General features: G+C 66.7%; 2 protein-coding genes across 2 annotated transcripts in view; both read left to right on the plus strand.

Annotated features, from left to right (window-relative positions):
- The window catches only part of KMT2D (lysine methyltransferase 2D), a 17,253-nt gene extending 4,496 nt beyond the window's left edge, over nucleotides 1-12,757 (plus strand). Inside the window, exons 10-33 of the mRNA XM_027908740.1 lie at nucleotides 1-67; nucleotides 211-384; nucleotides 465-613; nucleotides 831-2,908; nucleotides 3,000-3,123; nucleotides 3,214-3,301; nucleotides 3,469-3,535; nucleotides 3,657-3,889; nucleotides 3,973-7,092; nucleotides 7,174-7,317; nucleotides 7,391-7,555; nucleotides 7,643-7,799; nucleotides 7,883-7,964; nucleotides 8,060-8,235; nucleotides 8,495-8,643; nucleotides 8,753-8,888; nucleotides 8,973-9,109; nucleotides 9,422-10,592; nucleotides 10,847-10,983; nucleotides 11,108-11,238; nucleotides 11,362-11,647; nucleotides 11,800-11,873; nucleotides 11,970-12,078; nucleotides 12,183-12,757. Coding sequence (XP_027764541.1) covers nucleotides 1-67; nucleotides 211-384; nucleotides 465-613; nucleotides 831-2,908; nucleotides 3,000-3,123; nucleotides 3,214-3,301; nucleotides 3,469-3,535; nucleotides 3,657-3,889; nucleotides 3,973-7,092; nucleotides 7,174-7,317; nucleotides 7,391-7,555; nucleotides 7,643-7,799; nucleotides 7,883-7,964; nucleotides 8,060-8,235; nucleotides 8,495-8,643; nucleotides 8,753-8,888; nucleotides 8,973-9,109; nucleotides 9,422-10,592; nucleotides 10,847-10,983; nucleotides 11,108-11,238; nucleotides 11,362-11,647; nucleotides 11,800-11,873; nucleotides 11,970-12,078; nucleotides 12,183-12,275 — 9,247 coding nt within the window. The 3' untranslated portion in view covers nucleotides 12,276-12,757. The remainder of the gene's footprint in view (nucleotides 68-210; nucleotides 385-464; nucleotides 614-830; nucleotides 2,909-2,999; nucleotides 3,124-3,213; nucleotides 3,302-3,468; nucleotides 3,536-3,656; nucleotides 3,890-3,972; nucleotides 7,093-7,173; nucleotides 7,318-7,390; nucleotides 7,556-7,642; nucleotides 7,800-7,882; nucleotides 7,965-8,059; nucleotides 8,236-8,494; nucleotides 8,644-8,752; nucleotides 8,889-8,972; nucleotides 9,110-9,421; nucleotides 10,593-10,846; nucleotides 10,984-11,107; nucleotides 11,239-11,361; nucleotides 11,648-11,799; nucleotides 11,874-11,969; nucleotides 12,079-12,182) is intronic.
- PRKAG1 (protein kinase AMP-activated non-catalytic subunit gamma 1) overlaps nucleotides 3,076-14,805 on the plus strand; it is a 15,007-nt gene continuing 3,277 nt past the window's right edge. The window contains exons 1-3 of the mRNA XM_027908742.1: nucleotides 3,076-3,079; nucleotides 4,717-4,722; nucleotides 10,529-10,533. The gene's annotated coding sequence lies outside the window, so the exon portion shown is untranslated. The remainder of the gene's footprint in view (nucleotides 3,080-4,716; nucleotides 4,723-10,528; nucleotides 10,534-14,805) is intronic.

Below are 14,805 nucleotides of genomic sequence, written 5' to 3' on the forward strand. Positions count from 1 at the left end.
GCTGCCCGGCGGCCAGGACGGGGCCCTCGGCACCATGAGCCAGTCGGAGCTGGAGAAGCAGCGGCAGGTGAGGGCTCGCTGGTAATCCCAGTGCATCTGTGTGGGTTTGGATGGGGATGTGAGGGAGGAACTGGGACCTTTGATGGATGCATTGATGGCCGCCGAGGTCTCGCTGGTTTCGCTCTGGGCTCTAACACTTGTTTCTCCCAGCGCCAGCGGCTCCGGGAGCTGCTCATCCGGCAGCAGATCCAGCGGAACAGCCTGCGGCAGGAGAAGGAGAGCGCGGCCGCCGCCGCCACCTCCTCACCCGCCGCCTGGGCCCCCGAGGCCACCGGGCAGGGCTTCGAGCTGAGCCGGGGCATGGCCCCCTACCAGCCAGCACAGGTGGGAGAGCTGGGCCCCGGCACGGTCAGGGGGCTGAACCAGCTGATGGAGGGGTGACTCCATCTCGTTCTTTCTCGCAGGACAAGGGGCTCCTCGGGACGCTGGCCACGGCGGCTGGCGCTGGGAAGCTGCCCGGCTCTGTCATGGTGCAGGCAGCGTTTCCCCAGGATGAGAGGCTCTCCCGGCCCCCACCCGCGGCCACTCCAGCCACGCTGGACATCAACGGGCGGTGGGTGCTCGGTGGCAGGGTGGTGGGGTCAGCATGGCGGGGTGGGAGCCTGCAGGGATCACTGGTGGGCTGTGTGTCCCCAGTCTGTGGGGATTGCCCTGGAGGGGCGGGGTGGCTGTGCATTTTTGGGTGCTGGGCGTGGTCCAAGGGGGGTGGAACTCGGTGCATCGAGGCTGTGACTGTGCTGAGCCGGTGCCAACATCACGGTGTCTTCCAGGGCAACGGTGGGGCCCCCCCAGGCCTTCTACCCCCGCGGGGTCTTCCCAGCGCCATCCCCGCAGCAACAGCAGCAGCAGCAGCAGCACCTCTGGCAGCAGCAGCAGCAGCAGGCGGCTGTGGCGGCCCTGCGGCTCCCTGTGACCTCCCGCTTCGCGCCCCCGGCCGCCGGGACCCCCATGGGCAGCCTGGGCACCCGCCTGCCCGCCCCCGCCGAGGCCGTGCCCTCGCTGTCCGCCACCCTGGGCGCTCCCTTCATCGAGCTGCGGCACAACGTGCAGAAGGGACCTGGGGGGGTCATGGGGTCCCCCTTCGCCCCCCAGGCACCCCGGCCTCGCTTCTTCCTGCCCGGGGAGGAGGGCACCCCCCAGGCCCTCTGCACCCCCGTCGTGCCCATGCAGGCGCTGCCGCCCCAGAAGGTTCCGGCGCCGCTCCCGCCCGCGTCCCCGCAGGGAGCAGAGATGGGCAACAGCCACCAGCAGCCCCACGCCAAGGCGGCCCCCCCGCCACTGCCGGCCCCCACCCTGGAGCTGCAGCACGTGCCCCCCCGCCCGCTGTCCTCGGGCACTGCCCTGCGCCCTGAGGGTCCCAAGGATGGCCCCGCTCCAGACCCGGCGCCAGCCCCAGGGAAGAGCCACCTGAGCCTGGAGGGGGCACGGCTGCCCTGCGAGGTGCCCGTGGAGCCCGACTTGGACGATGACTTCGGCTCCCACAAGGACTTGGAAGATGACGACGATTTGGCCAACCTGAGCCTGGATCCGGATGTGGCCAAAGGGGACGATGACTTGGACAACCTGGACAGCCTGGAGACCGCAGACCCCCACCTCGATGACCTGCTGAACGGTGACGAGTTTGACCTGCTGGCCTACACCGACCCCGAGCTGGACACCGGGGACAAGAAGGACATCTTCAACGAGCACCTGCGCCTGGTCGAGTCGGCCAACGAGAAAGCCGAGCGTGAGGCCCAGCTCAAGACGGAGCCGCCAGCGCCCACCCTGAAGCTCCCCGACCCTGGGGACAGCAAAGATGTGACCCCATCTGCAGAGAACCAGGAGGTGCCCAAGGAAGGGCTGGTGCCCAGTGCGAGCTTGGGGCCCTCTCCCTGCCCCATGGGCACCGTGCTGGCCCCTGACCCAGCTTTCAAGGTGCAGGGTGCGGAGGCAAAGCCCGGCTCGCTGCCCACCGAGGTGAAGCCCAAGCTGGAGGATGGCTGCCTGAAGACCTCGCCCTGCCAGTTCACTGGCCCTGAGCGGCTCCCGGTGCCCATCAAGTCAGAGGGGCTGCAGGGCACCGACAATATCTCTGCCTCGCTGGGGCTGAGCCTCAAACCCAGCCAGACCCTCCTGAGCCCCAGCGCTGGCCCCGCTCGTCTCGGCCTGACTCAGTTCCCCAGTAGCGGCCACGCCGGTGTCCCCGTGCCAGACAAGGACCCCTACGCTGCCCCCGGCCGCGGGCTGGCCCCTGCCCAGCTGGGCAGCCAGAGCAACCCCTTGCTGGAAAAGTTTGAGCTGGACAGCGGAGCGCTGGGGCTGGGCAGCGCCCGGCACTCGCCGGCGGATGACCTGGACAAGATGGAGAGCTCGCTGGTGGCCAGCGAGCTGCCTCTGCTCATCGAGGACCTGCTGGAGCACGAGAAGAAGGAGCTGCAGAAGAAGCAGCAGATGTCGGCCCACCTGCCCCGCGGCACCCCCCACCTACCGGCCCCGGGGCACCCCGTACTGCACACGGGGGCGGCTGGGCAGCCCCCTGAGGGGCAGCCACCCCGCCTGGGCACCCCTCAGGCCCCCCTCCAGCTGGGGCTGGTGGCCCGGCCGCCGCTGATGCCGCCACAGCCCCCCCGGCTCGGCGCACCCCAGCAGGGCCCGGCGCTGGCCCCCCACATGGGCATGGCCTCCGGACAGCCCCACGTGCTGGCGTCCCCCCATGGAGTGCAGGTGGCCCTGGGGCAGCCGCAGCAGAGCCAGCAGCAGGTGCTGGTGCAGAAGCCAATGGCTGGGGTGCAGCCCCCCAGCCTGGGCCTGAAGCCCCCCCAGCTTGTCATGCAGCAGCAGTTGGCCAACAGCTTCTTCCCAGACACAGGTAGGGCCTGTGGGTGGTGGTCTGGGGAGGCGTGGAGCTGTTTTGGGTGGGGGGCGTAGGGCTGAGTGTGCTGTGACCTATCTTCCGGCAGACCTGGACAAGTTTGCGGCTGAGGACATCATGGACCCCATTGCCAAGGCCAAGATGGTGGCACTGAAGGGCATCAAGAAGGTGATGGCTCAGGGCAGCATTGGGGTGGCCCCAGGCATGAACAGGTAAGGGGCACAAAGGTCCATGGGGCATAGGCAGGGATGGATGGGGTGCCTTGGCTGCAGCTCACTCACGTCTCTGTGTTCCCCCCAAAGGCAACAGGTTTCCCTGCTGGCCCAGCGGCTCTCGGGGGGCCCAGCAGTCTCTGAGATGCAGAACCACTTGCTGGCAGGGAGCGGGCAGGTGAGTGGAGTGTCTGGGGTGGGGGAATACAGGGGCCCCTTAGGTCTGCCTGGCTTGGTGCTCAGGACCCTGCCAGGCTGGAGCCACTCTGGCTGGTGGGTTTCTGTCTCCCTGGGGAGGGGAGGGCACAGGGAGGCACATGTCCCCAACACTCCTCTCTCTGGCAGGAGCGAAGCAGCACAGACCCGACCCAGGCTCGCCCCAACCCCCCCACCTTTGCACAGGGTGTCATCAGTGAGTACGGGAGGGGTTGGGGTGGTTGGGCTCACCCTGCCCCTGCAAGCTGGGTCCACACTGACCCGGAGTGCCTGCTGACCTGGAATCCCTGCTGATGAGCCCTCTCCCCGTCCCACAGACGAGGCCGACCAGCGGCAGTACGAGGAGTGGCTGTTCCACACGCAGCAGCTGCTGCAGATGCAGCTGAAGGTGCTGGAGGAGCAGATCGGGGCTCACCGCAAGTCCCGCAAGGCGCTCTGTGCCAAGCAGCGCACGGCCAAGAAGGCCGGCAGGGAGTTCCCCGAGGCCGACGCCGAGAAGCTGAAGCTGGTGACGGAGCAGCAGAGCAAGATCCAGAAGCAGCTGGACCAGGTAGGACCCTGCGTGTGGGTGGGAACCTCGTCCTCGGTGCAAACACGATGTCCCTGGCGCTGATGCCCCGCTGTCCCCGGCAGGTGCGGAAGCAGCAGAAGGAACACACCAACCTCATGGCTGAGTACCGCAACAAGCAGCAGCAGCACCAGCACCAGGCCTCGGCCGTGATGGCTCTGAGCCCCTCGCAGAGCCCCCGCCTCATGTCCAAGCTCCCGGGGCAGCTCCTCTCGGCACACGGGGTGCAGCAGCCCGGGGGGGCCGTGGTCGGAGCGCAGGGCCTGGGGCAGCAGCCAGGGCAGCCCGGGGGGCTGCGCCTGTCACAGGGCGGCGTGTCCATGGCTGTGCAGCAGGGCCTGTCCTTCATGGGGCAGCAGGCCATGGGCAACGCCCCGGGACCTGGCTCCTCCAGCGCCTTCTTCGCCGGGAACCCCGCGCTGCGCGGGCTGGCTGCTGACAGCCGCCTGATGCAGGAGCGGCAGCTCCAGAGGATGCAGCTGGCGCAGAAGCTGCAGCAGCAGCAGAACATGCTGGGACAGGTGTCACTGCAGCAGCAGCAGCAGCCGGGCGTGATGGGACAGAGCTCCATGCAGCAACCAGGTGTGATGGGACAGGTGTCGCTGCAGCAGCCAGGGGTGATGGGACAGGCGTCCATGCAGCAACAGGGTGTGATGGGACAGACCTCCCTGCAGCAGCCAGGAGTGATGGGACAGGCGTCCATGCAGCAATCAGGTGTGATGGGACAGGCATCAATGCAGCAATCAGGTGTGATGGGACAGACGTCACTGCAGCAATCAGGTGTCATGGCACAAGCGTCGATGCAGCAGCAGAGTGTGATGGGTCAAGCCTCCATGCAGCAGCCTGGTGTGATGGGACAGGCATCGCTGCAGCAGCCCGGTGTGATGGGACAGGCATCCATGCAGCAACAGGGTGTGATGGCCCAGGCAGCCATGCAGCAGCCCGGTGTGATGGCACAGACGGCGATGCAGCAACAGGGCATGATGGGTCAGGCGTCCATGCAGCAGCCCGGTGTGATGGGACAGAGCTCCATGCAGCCCCAGAGCATCATGGCCCAGACGTCCATGCAGCAGCCAGGCGTGATGGGACAAGCTTCAATGCAACAGGCAGGTGTGATGGCGCAGACGTCGATGCAGCAGCCAGGCATGATGGGCCAGGCGTCCATGCAGCAGCCAGGGGTGCTGGGCCAGGCCCCGATGCAGCCGACGGCCATGGCGGGGCAGCCCGGCCTGCTGGGGCAGCAGCAGCAGCCCCCGACCCCCCAGCCCGGCGCAGGGGCTCAGCCCATGGTGCCGAAGGCGGGGGGGCTGCTGGGCAGCCAGCAGAGCCTGCTGGTGCAGCAGCTCTCGCCCCAGCAGCAGCCGGGCGTGCTGGGCCACGCGCCGGCACCGGGGCTGCAGCCCCAGCCCGTGCTGGGCCACCCCCCGCCCCAGCGCCAGGTGCTCCTGGCCCCCCACCAGCAGCGGGTGCTGGGCTCGCCCCAGCTGGCACCGCAGACTCCGGGGATGCTGAGCCACCGGCTCGTGCTGTCCCAGCAGCTGGGACAGTCGCGGGCACTGCTGACCCCGCAGCAGCAGCAGCAGCAGCAGCAGAACTCGGCGGCCGCCCAGCCAGGCCTCCTGGGGCTGGGCCAGGGGCAGCCCTCGATCCAGCACTTTCCGCAGCACGGGGCGGGGGGCCAGGCCCCCTCTGTGCTGCACCTGAGTCAGGGAATGCAGCCGGCCCCGGCGGTCCTGGCTGCCAAGGACCAGCCCGCGGGGGTGGATGGCAGCGCCCTGCCCGCCGAGGGCGGCGAGAGCGGGGGGCAGCTGCACGGGGAGCAGCAGGGACCCCTCAACCCCCAAGGGCTGGGGGGCCCAGAGGCCGTGGCCCCCAAGCACCAGGCTGAGCTGGGGCAGGGCCAGCAGCTCCTCTTGGGCTCCCCACAGCCGGGAATGCTGCGGGCAGCCCCTGGGCAGCAGGGTACCCTGCTCGCCCCGCCGCTGCAGAGCCCCGGGGCCGCCCACCCCGAGCTGTCCCAGCAGCACGGGGACACGGCCGGGGTGGCGGAGCCGTCGCTGGGCTGCGGGCCTGGCCCGGCACAGGGCATGGTGCCAGCGCCACGGCCCCCGGAGCAGCCGGGCAAGGGGCCGGCAGGGGCCCTGCAGGGGCAGCCCCAGCCCCCGCGGCTCCAGAGCCCCGGGCAGCACAAAGCAGGGCCAGCACCGGGCATGGCCACGCTCCCCACGGGGCTCCTGGGGCAGGTGCCGGGGCCGGTGATGGGCCAGATCCGGGCGCAGCTCCAGGGTGTCCTGGCCAAGAACCCGCAGCTGCGGCACCTGACGCCGCAGCAGCAGCAGCAGCTCCAGGCCCTCCTGGTGCAGCGGCACCAGCAGAGCCTCCTGCAGCAGAGCCAGGCGCTCCGGACCCCCGGCCCCTTCCCCGGGCAGGCCCCGGACTACGGCTCGCCCGCCGCCCGCCAGCCCCCTCGCCCCGTGGGGTCCCTCTTCCAGCCCCGGCCGGGCACCCCAGCAGAGGCAGGGCAGCCCCCCCAGCAGCCCCTGGCAGAGCTGGTGCAGGCAGCCCTGGCTGCCCGTGGCCCCCAGCCCGGCCTTGTCCGCCTCCCCACTCCACCAGCCCCCTCTCCCTTGGGCTGTGCCCCCCAGCACCTGGTCAGCCCCGAGCAGAGCCCCCAAGAGCCAAAGAAGACGTCACCGGGGGTCCCGGCCTCGACCCCCAGCCCCGCGGTGCCTGCAGAGCCGGGGCTGACGCCCACGCCGAGCACTGCCCTCCCTGACCCAGCACACGGCCCCTGGGACCCCGAGGCACCCGGGGTGGACCCAGCTGACCCCAGCGAGATCCACATCAACGGGGCAGTGCCGGAGGGGGCCCCCACGGCAGGCGGAGGCTCCCAGGTGTTGGTGAAGCAGGAGCCGAAGGAGGAGGCGGCGGCAGCGGCGCAGTGTGAGCTGGACGGAGACGAGACGGCAAAACCGGAGGCCAACGGGGACCCTGGGGCCGGCCAAGCCAACAGCCTGCTGGCCCCGGGCGGGCGCTCCGAGGCTGGGCACCTGCTGCTGCAGAAGCTGCTGCGGGCCAAGAACGTGCAGCTCTCGGCACAGAGCCCGGGTGAGCTCAACGGGCACACGGAGAGCCGGAGCGCCGGGATGGAGCCGCGGCCACAACCGCTGCTGCTGGGCCGGGAGGTGAGTGGGGCGGGCCAGGCTGGGGGGATGATGGGCACGGGGCTGCGCCAGCACGGCTCACACGCCCCTCTCCCTCCTCAGGACCCCTCCATCGCCAGGAAGCCGGCACCCACCAAGCCCAAGCGGGTGCAGAAAGGCAACGAGCGGATCCCGGCGTCCCGCAAGAAGCTGCGGAAGGACGAGGGGCTGCGTCCCGGCGAGGCCCTCATGAGGCAGCTGAAACAGGTACGGCCGCGGGCTGGGGGATGGTGGGGGCTGCCTTTCTGCCTCTGTGCCCCCCTCACCGCTCTGCCCCCAGGAGCTGTCGCTGCTGCCGCTGACGGAGCCGACCATCACAGCCAACTTCAGCCTCTTCGCGCCCTTCGGCAGCAGCCCCATCAACGGCAAGAGCCAACTGCGGGGCGCCTTCGGCAGCGCCGTGCTCGACAGCGTCCCCGACTACTACTCCCAGCTGCTCACCAAGGTGAGGGAAGGGGTTCTTCACCTGTCGTCCCCTCAGTCCGGGGGTCCTGGACCACCCCACCACGCTCACCCTGCTGTCTCCCCGCAGAACAACCTCAGCAACCCGCCCACGCCACCCTCCTCGCTGCCCCCCACGCCCCCTCCCTCTGTGCAGCAGAAGATGGTGAACGGTGTCACGGCCCCCGAGGAGCTGGGTGAGCAGCCCAAGGACACTGACCCAGCCCGGGAGCCCCACGGCCAGAAAGGTAAGCATGGCCAGCCCAGGGGTGGCACAGAGTCCCTGCCACCACCTGTCACCCCCCCTGTGACACCCATCCCTTCCACACAGACACACCGGCCGTGGAGGTGAAGAGCCTGGACCTGCTGGCAGCTCTGCCCACCCCTCCACACAACCAGACCGAGGACGTCAGGTGAGACCCTGGCCATGGTGACCTCCCCTGAGTGACACCAGCCCCCCCGGGGGTGACACCAGCCCCTGTGGCCCCTGACACCTCCTCCCCTTCAGGATGGAGAGCGACGACGAGAGCGACTCCCCCGACAGCATCGTCCCTGCCTCGTCCCCCGAGAGCGTCCTGGGCGAGGAGCTGCTCCGGTTCCCGCTGCTCAGCGAGGCCAAGCCAGAGCTGGAGGAGCGTGTGCTGTCTCCCATCATCCCCATCATCCCCCGGGCCAGTATCCCAGGTGGGATGGGCTGGGGAGGGTGCATGGACCAGGGCAGGAGTGGTGTGTGGTCCATATGGACCGAGCAGGAGGGGTTCAGTGGGACGTACAGTGCAGGGAAGGGGTCTGGAGGGCATGTGTTGGGTAGGAAGGGATATGGGTGGGGCACGAGGGGGTTCCTGGGATTTTGAGGGGCAAGCGAAGGGTCCTTGGGGTGTGTGGGCTGAGGGAAATGGGTCTGGGGGGTGATGGATCTGACCCTTCCCTGTCCCCACACCAGTGTTCCCTGACACGAAACCCTACGAGGCCGCGGAGCCCTTTGGGGCCCCCCCAGGGAAGGTGGGGGCCGCAGGCCCAGGAGCGCCATGGGAGAAGGGCAAGAGCAGCGAGGTCTCTGTCATGCTGACGGTGTCCGCGGCGGCCGCCAAGGTGAGCGAGGGGGCAGGGGGATGGGAGATCCTCCGGGGTCCCAGTGGTGACCTCACATGGTGGCATCTGGGGCACCCTGGACCCATCCCATCCTCCCCCTCTATCCCAGAACCTCAACGGTGTGATGGTGGCCATGGCTGAGCTGCTGAGCGTGAAGATCCCCAGCTCCTACGAGGTGCTGTTCCCTGACGGCCCCGTGCGAGCGGCCGTGGTCGAGGCCAAGAAGGTGGAGGCCGATATGGCTGGTGAGTGTCCTCCTGGTGCTCAAGGGCTCCCTGCAGCCCCAGGCTGGGACCCACCCCGTGATGGGCCGTGCATCCCTCTTGCAGGGATGCTGGGAGGGAAGGAGAAGGCGCTGGCTGGGAAGGTGCCGGACAGCAGCTCCGAGTGGCTGAAGCAGTTCGACGCGGTGCTGCCCGGCTACAGCCTCAAGGGCGAGCTGGACCTCCTGACGCTGCTCAGACAGGTCAGTGGCTGTGGGGGTCCACTGGGGTACCTGTGGGGCTGTGACTGTGTTGGGACGCAGGAGTGGGGGGGGAGCCCTTTGGAACCAGGTGTGACCATGTAGAGGTGCGTGGTGCTCCCTGTAGGTCCCCCCATGATCGCAGGGGGTTTCCTGGGTGGCTGGGTCTCCCCATGGAGAAGTGCTGAGTCTTGCAGGAAGGGCTGGAGGTGGTCCTTGCAGGGCTGAGAGCGTGTGGGGTGGTCTGGGGTCCCTGCAGGTCCAAGGACCCCTTCTTGCCACCCTCTGACCCGTGACCCCCTCCCCGTTCCACAGGAGAGCCCCGTGCCCGAGAAGACCCTTCACCACTGCTACGTCAACAACGTGTCCAACCTGGACGTACGGCAGCTCTCCGTCATGCCCCAGGAGCCCTCGCCCCCCCTGTCCCCCTCCGTCCCCTCCCCGTCCAGCCCCGCCGAGCCCACCAGGGTCCCCGACCCCGAGGTGACCCACGAGGCCGCCCCGGCCCCGCCGTCGCCGCTGCCGCCAGCCCCCTCCCCGGCCCCCCAGGAGGAAGGGGCCGCAGCCCCCCACTCGCCGCCCCGTTTCAAGCCGCGCTCGCGGCCGCCCGAGGACGGGGACGAGGCGCGGCCGCGGCTGAAGAAGTGGAAGGGGGTGCGCTGGAAACGGCTGCGCTTCCTCGTCACCATCCAGAAAGGGGGGGCCAAGCGCGACGGCGACAAGGAGATTGCCGAGTTCATCGACAAGCTGGGCACCACCCTGCGCCCCGAGAAGGTGCCGCGGGACCTGCGCAAGTGCTGCTTCTGCCACGAGGAGGGCGACGGGGCCACGGACGGGCCGGCCCGCCTGCTCAACCTTGACCTCGACCTCTGGGTCCACCTGAACTGCGCCCTGTGGTCCACGGAGGTGTACGAGACGCAGGGCGGGGCCCTGATCAACGTGGAGGTGGCCCTGCACCGCGGGCTGCTCACCAAGTGCTCCCTGTGCCAGAAAACCGGCGCCACCAACAGCTGCAACCGCATCCGCTGCCCCAGCGTGTACCACTTTGCCTGCGCCATCCGCGCCAAGTGCATGTTCTTCAAGGACAAGACCATGCTGTGCCCGCTGCACAAGCTGAAGGGGCCCTGCGAGCAGGAGCTCAGCAGCTTCACCGTGTTCCGCCGCGTGTACATCGAGCGGGACGAGGTGAAGCAGATCGCCAGCATCATCCAGCGCGGGGAGCGGCTCCACATGTTCCGCGTGGGCGGGCTGGTCTTCCACGCCATCGGGCAGCTGCTGCCCCACCAGATGGCCGATTTCCACAGCGTCACCGCGCTCTACCCCGTGGGCTACGAGGCCACGCGCATCTACTGGAGCCTGCGGACCAACAACCGCCGCTGCTGCTACCGCTGCACCATCTGCGAGAACAACGGGCGCCCCGAGTTCGTCGTGCAGGTCATCGAGCAGGGCCTGGAGGATCTTGTCTTCTCCGACTCCTCGCCACAGGGTGAGGAGTTGGGAGGTGTCGGTGCTGGACCAACGCTGGTGTTGTTATCTGGTGCCTGTCCCAGTGGCTGAGCCACACCAGAATGCAACAGAGGATGGGGTGATGGGAGGTGACTCGAGCTGGGGGGTCCCCAGTGGGTCCCCGTCTCCAGCCCCTGGCACTCAGTGTTCTAGTCAGGTTGGGCTCAGTGACCTCAGGGGTCTTTTCCAGCCCGATTAATGCTGGCATTCTGTGGTTCTCCCTTCCCTCGGCAGCCGTCTGGAACCGGATCATCGAGCCGGTGGCGATGATGAGGAAGGAGGCCGACATGCTGCGGCTCTTCCCCGAGTACCTGAAGGGTGAGGAGCTCTTCGGCCTCACAGTGCACGCGGTGCTGCGCATCGCCGAGTCGGTAGGTCTAGGGGAGGACGGGGGTCTCCCCTCCATACTGGGGGGGTCAGCCCTGCTGGGGAAGGGTCTGGTGGCTGCCCTGGTGCTGCCACTCGAGCCCCAGCCCCTCCGTGTCCCCTCGGCAGCTGCCGGGCGTCGAGAGCTGCCAGAACTACCTGTTCCGCTACGGGCGCCATCCCCTGATGGAGCTGCCGCTGATGATCAACCCCACCGGCTGCGCCCGCTCCGAGCCCAAGATCCTCACCCATTACAAGAGGTAAGCGGGGCTGGGATCCACCAGGAGAGCCAGGATTTCCTAACCGAGCTGGGATCCACCAGCAGAGCCAGGATCCTTGGGGATCCCTCTGCTCTGACCCCTCTCATCCCCCCTCCTTTGCAGGCCCCACACCCTGAACAGCACAAGCATGTCCAAGGCCTACCAGAGCACGTTCACGGGCGAGACCAACACGCCCTACAGCAAACAGTTCGTGCACTCCAAGTCCTCCCAGTACCGGCGCCTGAAGACGGAGTGGAAGAACAACGTGTACCTGGCGCGCTCCCGCATCCAGGGGCTGGGGCTCTACGCGGCCAAGGACATCGAGAAGCACACGATGGTCATCGAGTACATCGGCACCATCATCCGCAACGAGGTGGCCAACCGGCGGGAGAAGATCTACGAGGAGCAGGTGGGGCTCTGGTGGGACGTGGGGGGGCACTTGGGGGGGCACATTGAAGGCTCTGGCGGGATGTAGGGGGACCTGGGTGGGATGTGGAGGGACTCAGGTGGGATGTGGGGACCTCGGTGCACCCCCTGACACCCTCTTGTCCCCCATGGCAGAACCGTGGCATCTACATGTTCCGCATCAACAACGAGCACGTCATTGACGCCACACTGACGGGGGGCCCGGCCAGGTGAGCGTGGGGGGGGGTTCGGGGTGGTGGGACCCCCTCTGCAGGGAGTCGTGGTGTCCTGCCCCTGGGTCAGTTCTAACCTTCCACCTTCTGCAGGTACATCAACCACTCGTGTGCCCCGAACTGTGTGGCCGAAGTCGTGACCTTCGATAAGGAGGACAAGATCATCATCATCTCCAGCCGGCGCATCCCCAAGGGGGAGGAGGTCAGTGGGGGGCTGGGGGTGGGCAGAGGGGGCCGGGAAGGAGGGGCTGGAGGTGGCAGGACTGATCTCTGAGCCATAGGTGACTCCCCACTATCCCCTTTCAGCTCACCTACGACTACCAGTTCGACTTCGAGGACGATCAGCACAAGATCCCCTGCCACTGTGGAGCCTGGAATTGCAGGAAGTGGATGAACTAGCTGGGAAAAACGGGGCTGGGGGCTGCCATCCCCGCCTGGGAGACCTCGCCGAGCCCCTCCCCGGGGCCGCGGGAGGTGCCAGGGGCGGCCGGGCACAGAGGGAGGAGCGGCCGCGGCGCCGCCGGCCCTGCCCGGGCGGGACAGACGGACGGACGAACTGGCAACTCAGGGTTTTCTTTGCTTCGTCCTGCGAGGAAAAAAACAAACAAACAAACAAAAAAAACGGAGTGGGGGGCTCGGAAACCCCCCCTTCAGCACCTCCCCCCCCCGCCAGCCTCCCTCGTGGGGGAGCCACGGGGGAGCAGCGCCGGGCCCAGCGCGCGAAGCCGGCCCGGATATAACGATTATTTTATTCTATTTTATTTTATTTTGTTTTGTTTTCTTTTTTTGTTTTTGTTTTTTTGTTTGTTTTGTTTTTTTGTTTTTTTTTGGTTTTTTTTTTTTAGAAACTAATAATATTTGCTCGCTAATTACCAAGGTAACACAGACTCCTTGAGCTCGACAATCCGGGCTCTGCCCTGCCCCTGCCAGGGCGGCCAGAGCTCGCTCGGTTCCTTTTGATCTCTTTTTGTTTGTGCGTGTGGACGAGACCCCGGAGCGGCGGCGGGATGAGGCCAAGACCCCGACAGACACAAGGAGCTTCTGCACCCAAACCTACCTCATTTTAAGTGTTAGATTTGTTTCTTTTATTTGTTGTTGTTTTTAAATGTGAGCCCCCCCCCCCTCTTCCCCTTCTCCCCCTCCTCTCCGCTTCCCACCATGACCACCCCAACCCGGCCCCCCCTGCCCCGGGGGGGTCTTTCCCTCTCTCCCTCGGGCTCTCCCCATCCTCCTCCTCAGATGTGGCTGCAGGAGGCCCCTCGCCAGGACCCCTTGGAGGGGGGGACACGGGGACACCCCCTCCTCGTTGCCTTCCCCCTTCCCCAGGAGGTCCCAGCCGTGGAGGTGCCAAGGTGTGAGGTGGGGATGGGGGGTGAGGGGCTCCCCCAGCTCTGAGGGGGGGCTGAGGGGCTGGGTGAGGGCCCCCCCTTCTCGCACGTGGCCCTCATGGCTGGGGGGGGCAGGAGGGGGCAGGGTGGAAGCCCCCCCTACTCACCCAGAGCCCCCCATGGCCGGAGCTGCACGTGGGCACCGTGGGCACAGGGGTGGAAGGTTATTTATCTATTTATACCTTATATTGTATATACTAGACGGGGGGTGGGGGCTCTTTGTGCTCTGCTGGGCTGAGATTTGGGGTGCAGGGGCGAAAGGGGGGGGTTTTTTTAAACCCAATTCTCCGAGGAGAGTGTGTGTGTGTGTGTGGGGAGGGGGTCGGTCTGGAACCTCCTGCCAGGCAGGGGCGGCCTCGGAGAGCGAAGCAGCGAGTGGGCATTACACCCCCGGCCCCCCCCTGCGCCAGCTGCGGCCCCCCCGGGGTCCCCACCTGCCCCCCCCAGACCCGGGGGAGGACCCCGGGGGGCGCCGGGATCTCTTAACGCACAAACACGGCGCGGGGTGGGGGGGACCCTCCTGCTCCTGAGGGAGGACGGGGGGTCTGACCCCTCCCTCGGGGTGCAGGGATGGGGGGGCTGATGGGGGTGGTGCCCCCTCCCCACTTTCCCCCCCCCACCCCCCCCGCCCCCGGCGCAGGGTGGGCCGGGGCTGATCTTTAAAAAAGCTGCTTCCGCAACTCATCAAAGCTGCAAAAAAAAAGGAAAAAAAAAAAGGAAAAAAAAAAAAAAAAAAAAAAAAAAAAAAAAAAAAAAAAAAAAAAAAAAAAAAAAAAAAAAAAAAAAAAAAAAAAAAAAAAAAAAAAAAAAAAAAAAAAAAAAAAAAAAAAAAAAAAAAAAAAAAAAAAAAAAAAAAAAAAAAAAAAAAAAAAACCAAAACAAAAACCACAAAAAGAAAAAGCGCGAGTGGGGGGGGGATGAGAAAGTTTTAACAGAAAAATATACGAGAAATTTAACTTTCAGAGCTGTACATAGGCCGGGGCGTGTAGAAAATCCCGTTTTTACCAATACCGGAACCACTGGATGTTATTTTAAATAAAGCGCGTGAGAAGCCGAGGCCGCCTCGTTCCTCCCGGGGGTTGGGGAGGGGCTGTAGAGGGGGTGGGGGACAGCCCTGACAGCGGGGACAGGTGAGTCCTGTCTGTGTGTCCCCCCTCGTGTCCCCCTGCCCTGCTGTCTCAGGGTGGTCTCTGCCCCACGTTGGGGTCCCCACCATGTCCCCCCCCCTCACCACGGCCACGAGGCCCCCAGTCAGTGACCCCCACCCCCCCCCGGGGGACCCTGAGGTGTCCCTGCCCCCCTGGGACCCCCCTGTGCTGCCCCTCTTTGCGAAGGGACCCCCCTCCCTCCCCTGGGGGATCCCCACTTGTGTCCGTGTCCCGGCGGGAGGGGAAGTTGCCAGTCCCAAAATTGAAGAGGGACGAAGATCCCTCCCAGACGGGCTGTTCGGGGCAGGCGGAAGAAGGGCAGGAAGCCGGGAGGAAGAAGGGCAAGAAGCCGGGAGGAAAAAGGGCAAGAAGCCGGGCGGAAGAAGGGCAAGA

The sequence above is a fragment of the Empidonax traillii genome, unplaced genomic scaffold (assembly GCF_003031625.1).
Source record: "Empidonax traillii isolate 1590-97213 ecotype Southwest subspecies unplaced genomic scaffold, ASM303162v1 scaffold1827:size69398, whole genome shotgun sequence".
In the NCBI taxonomy this organism is placed as follows: Eukaryota; Metazoa; Chordata; class Aves; order Passeriformes; family Tyrannidae; genus Empidonax; species Empidonax traillii.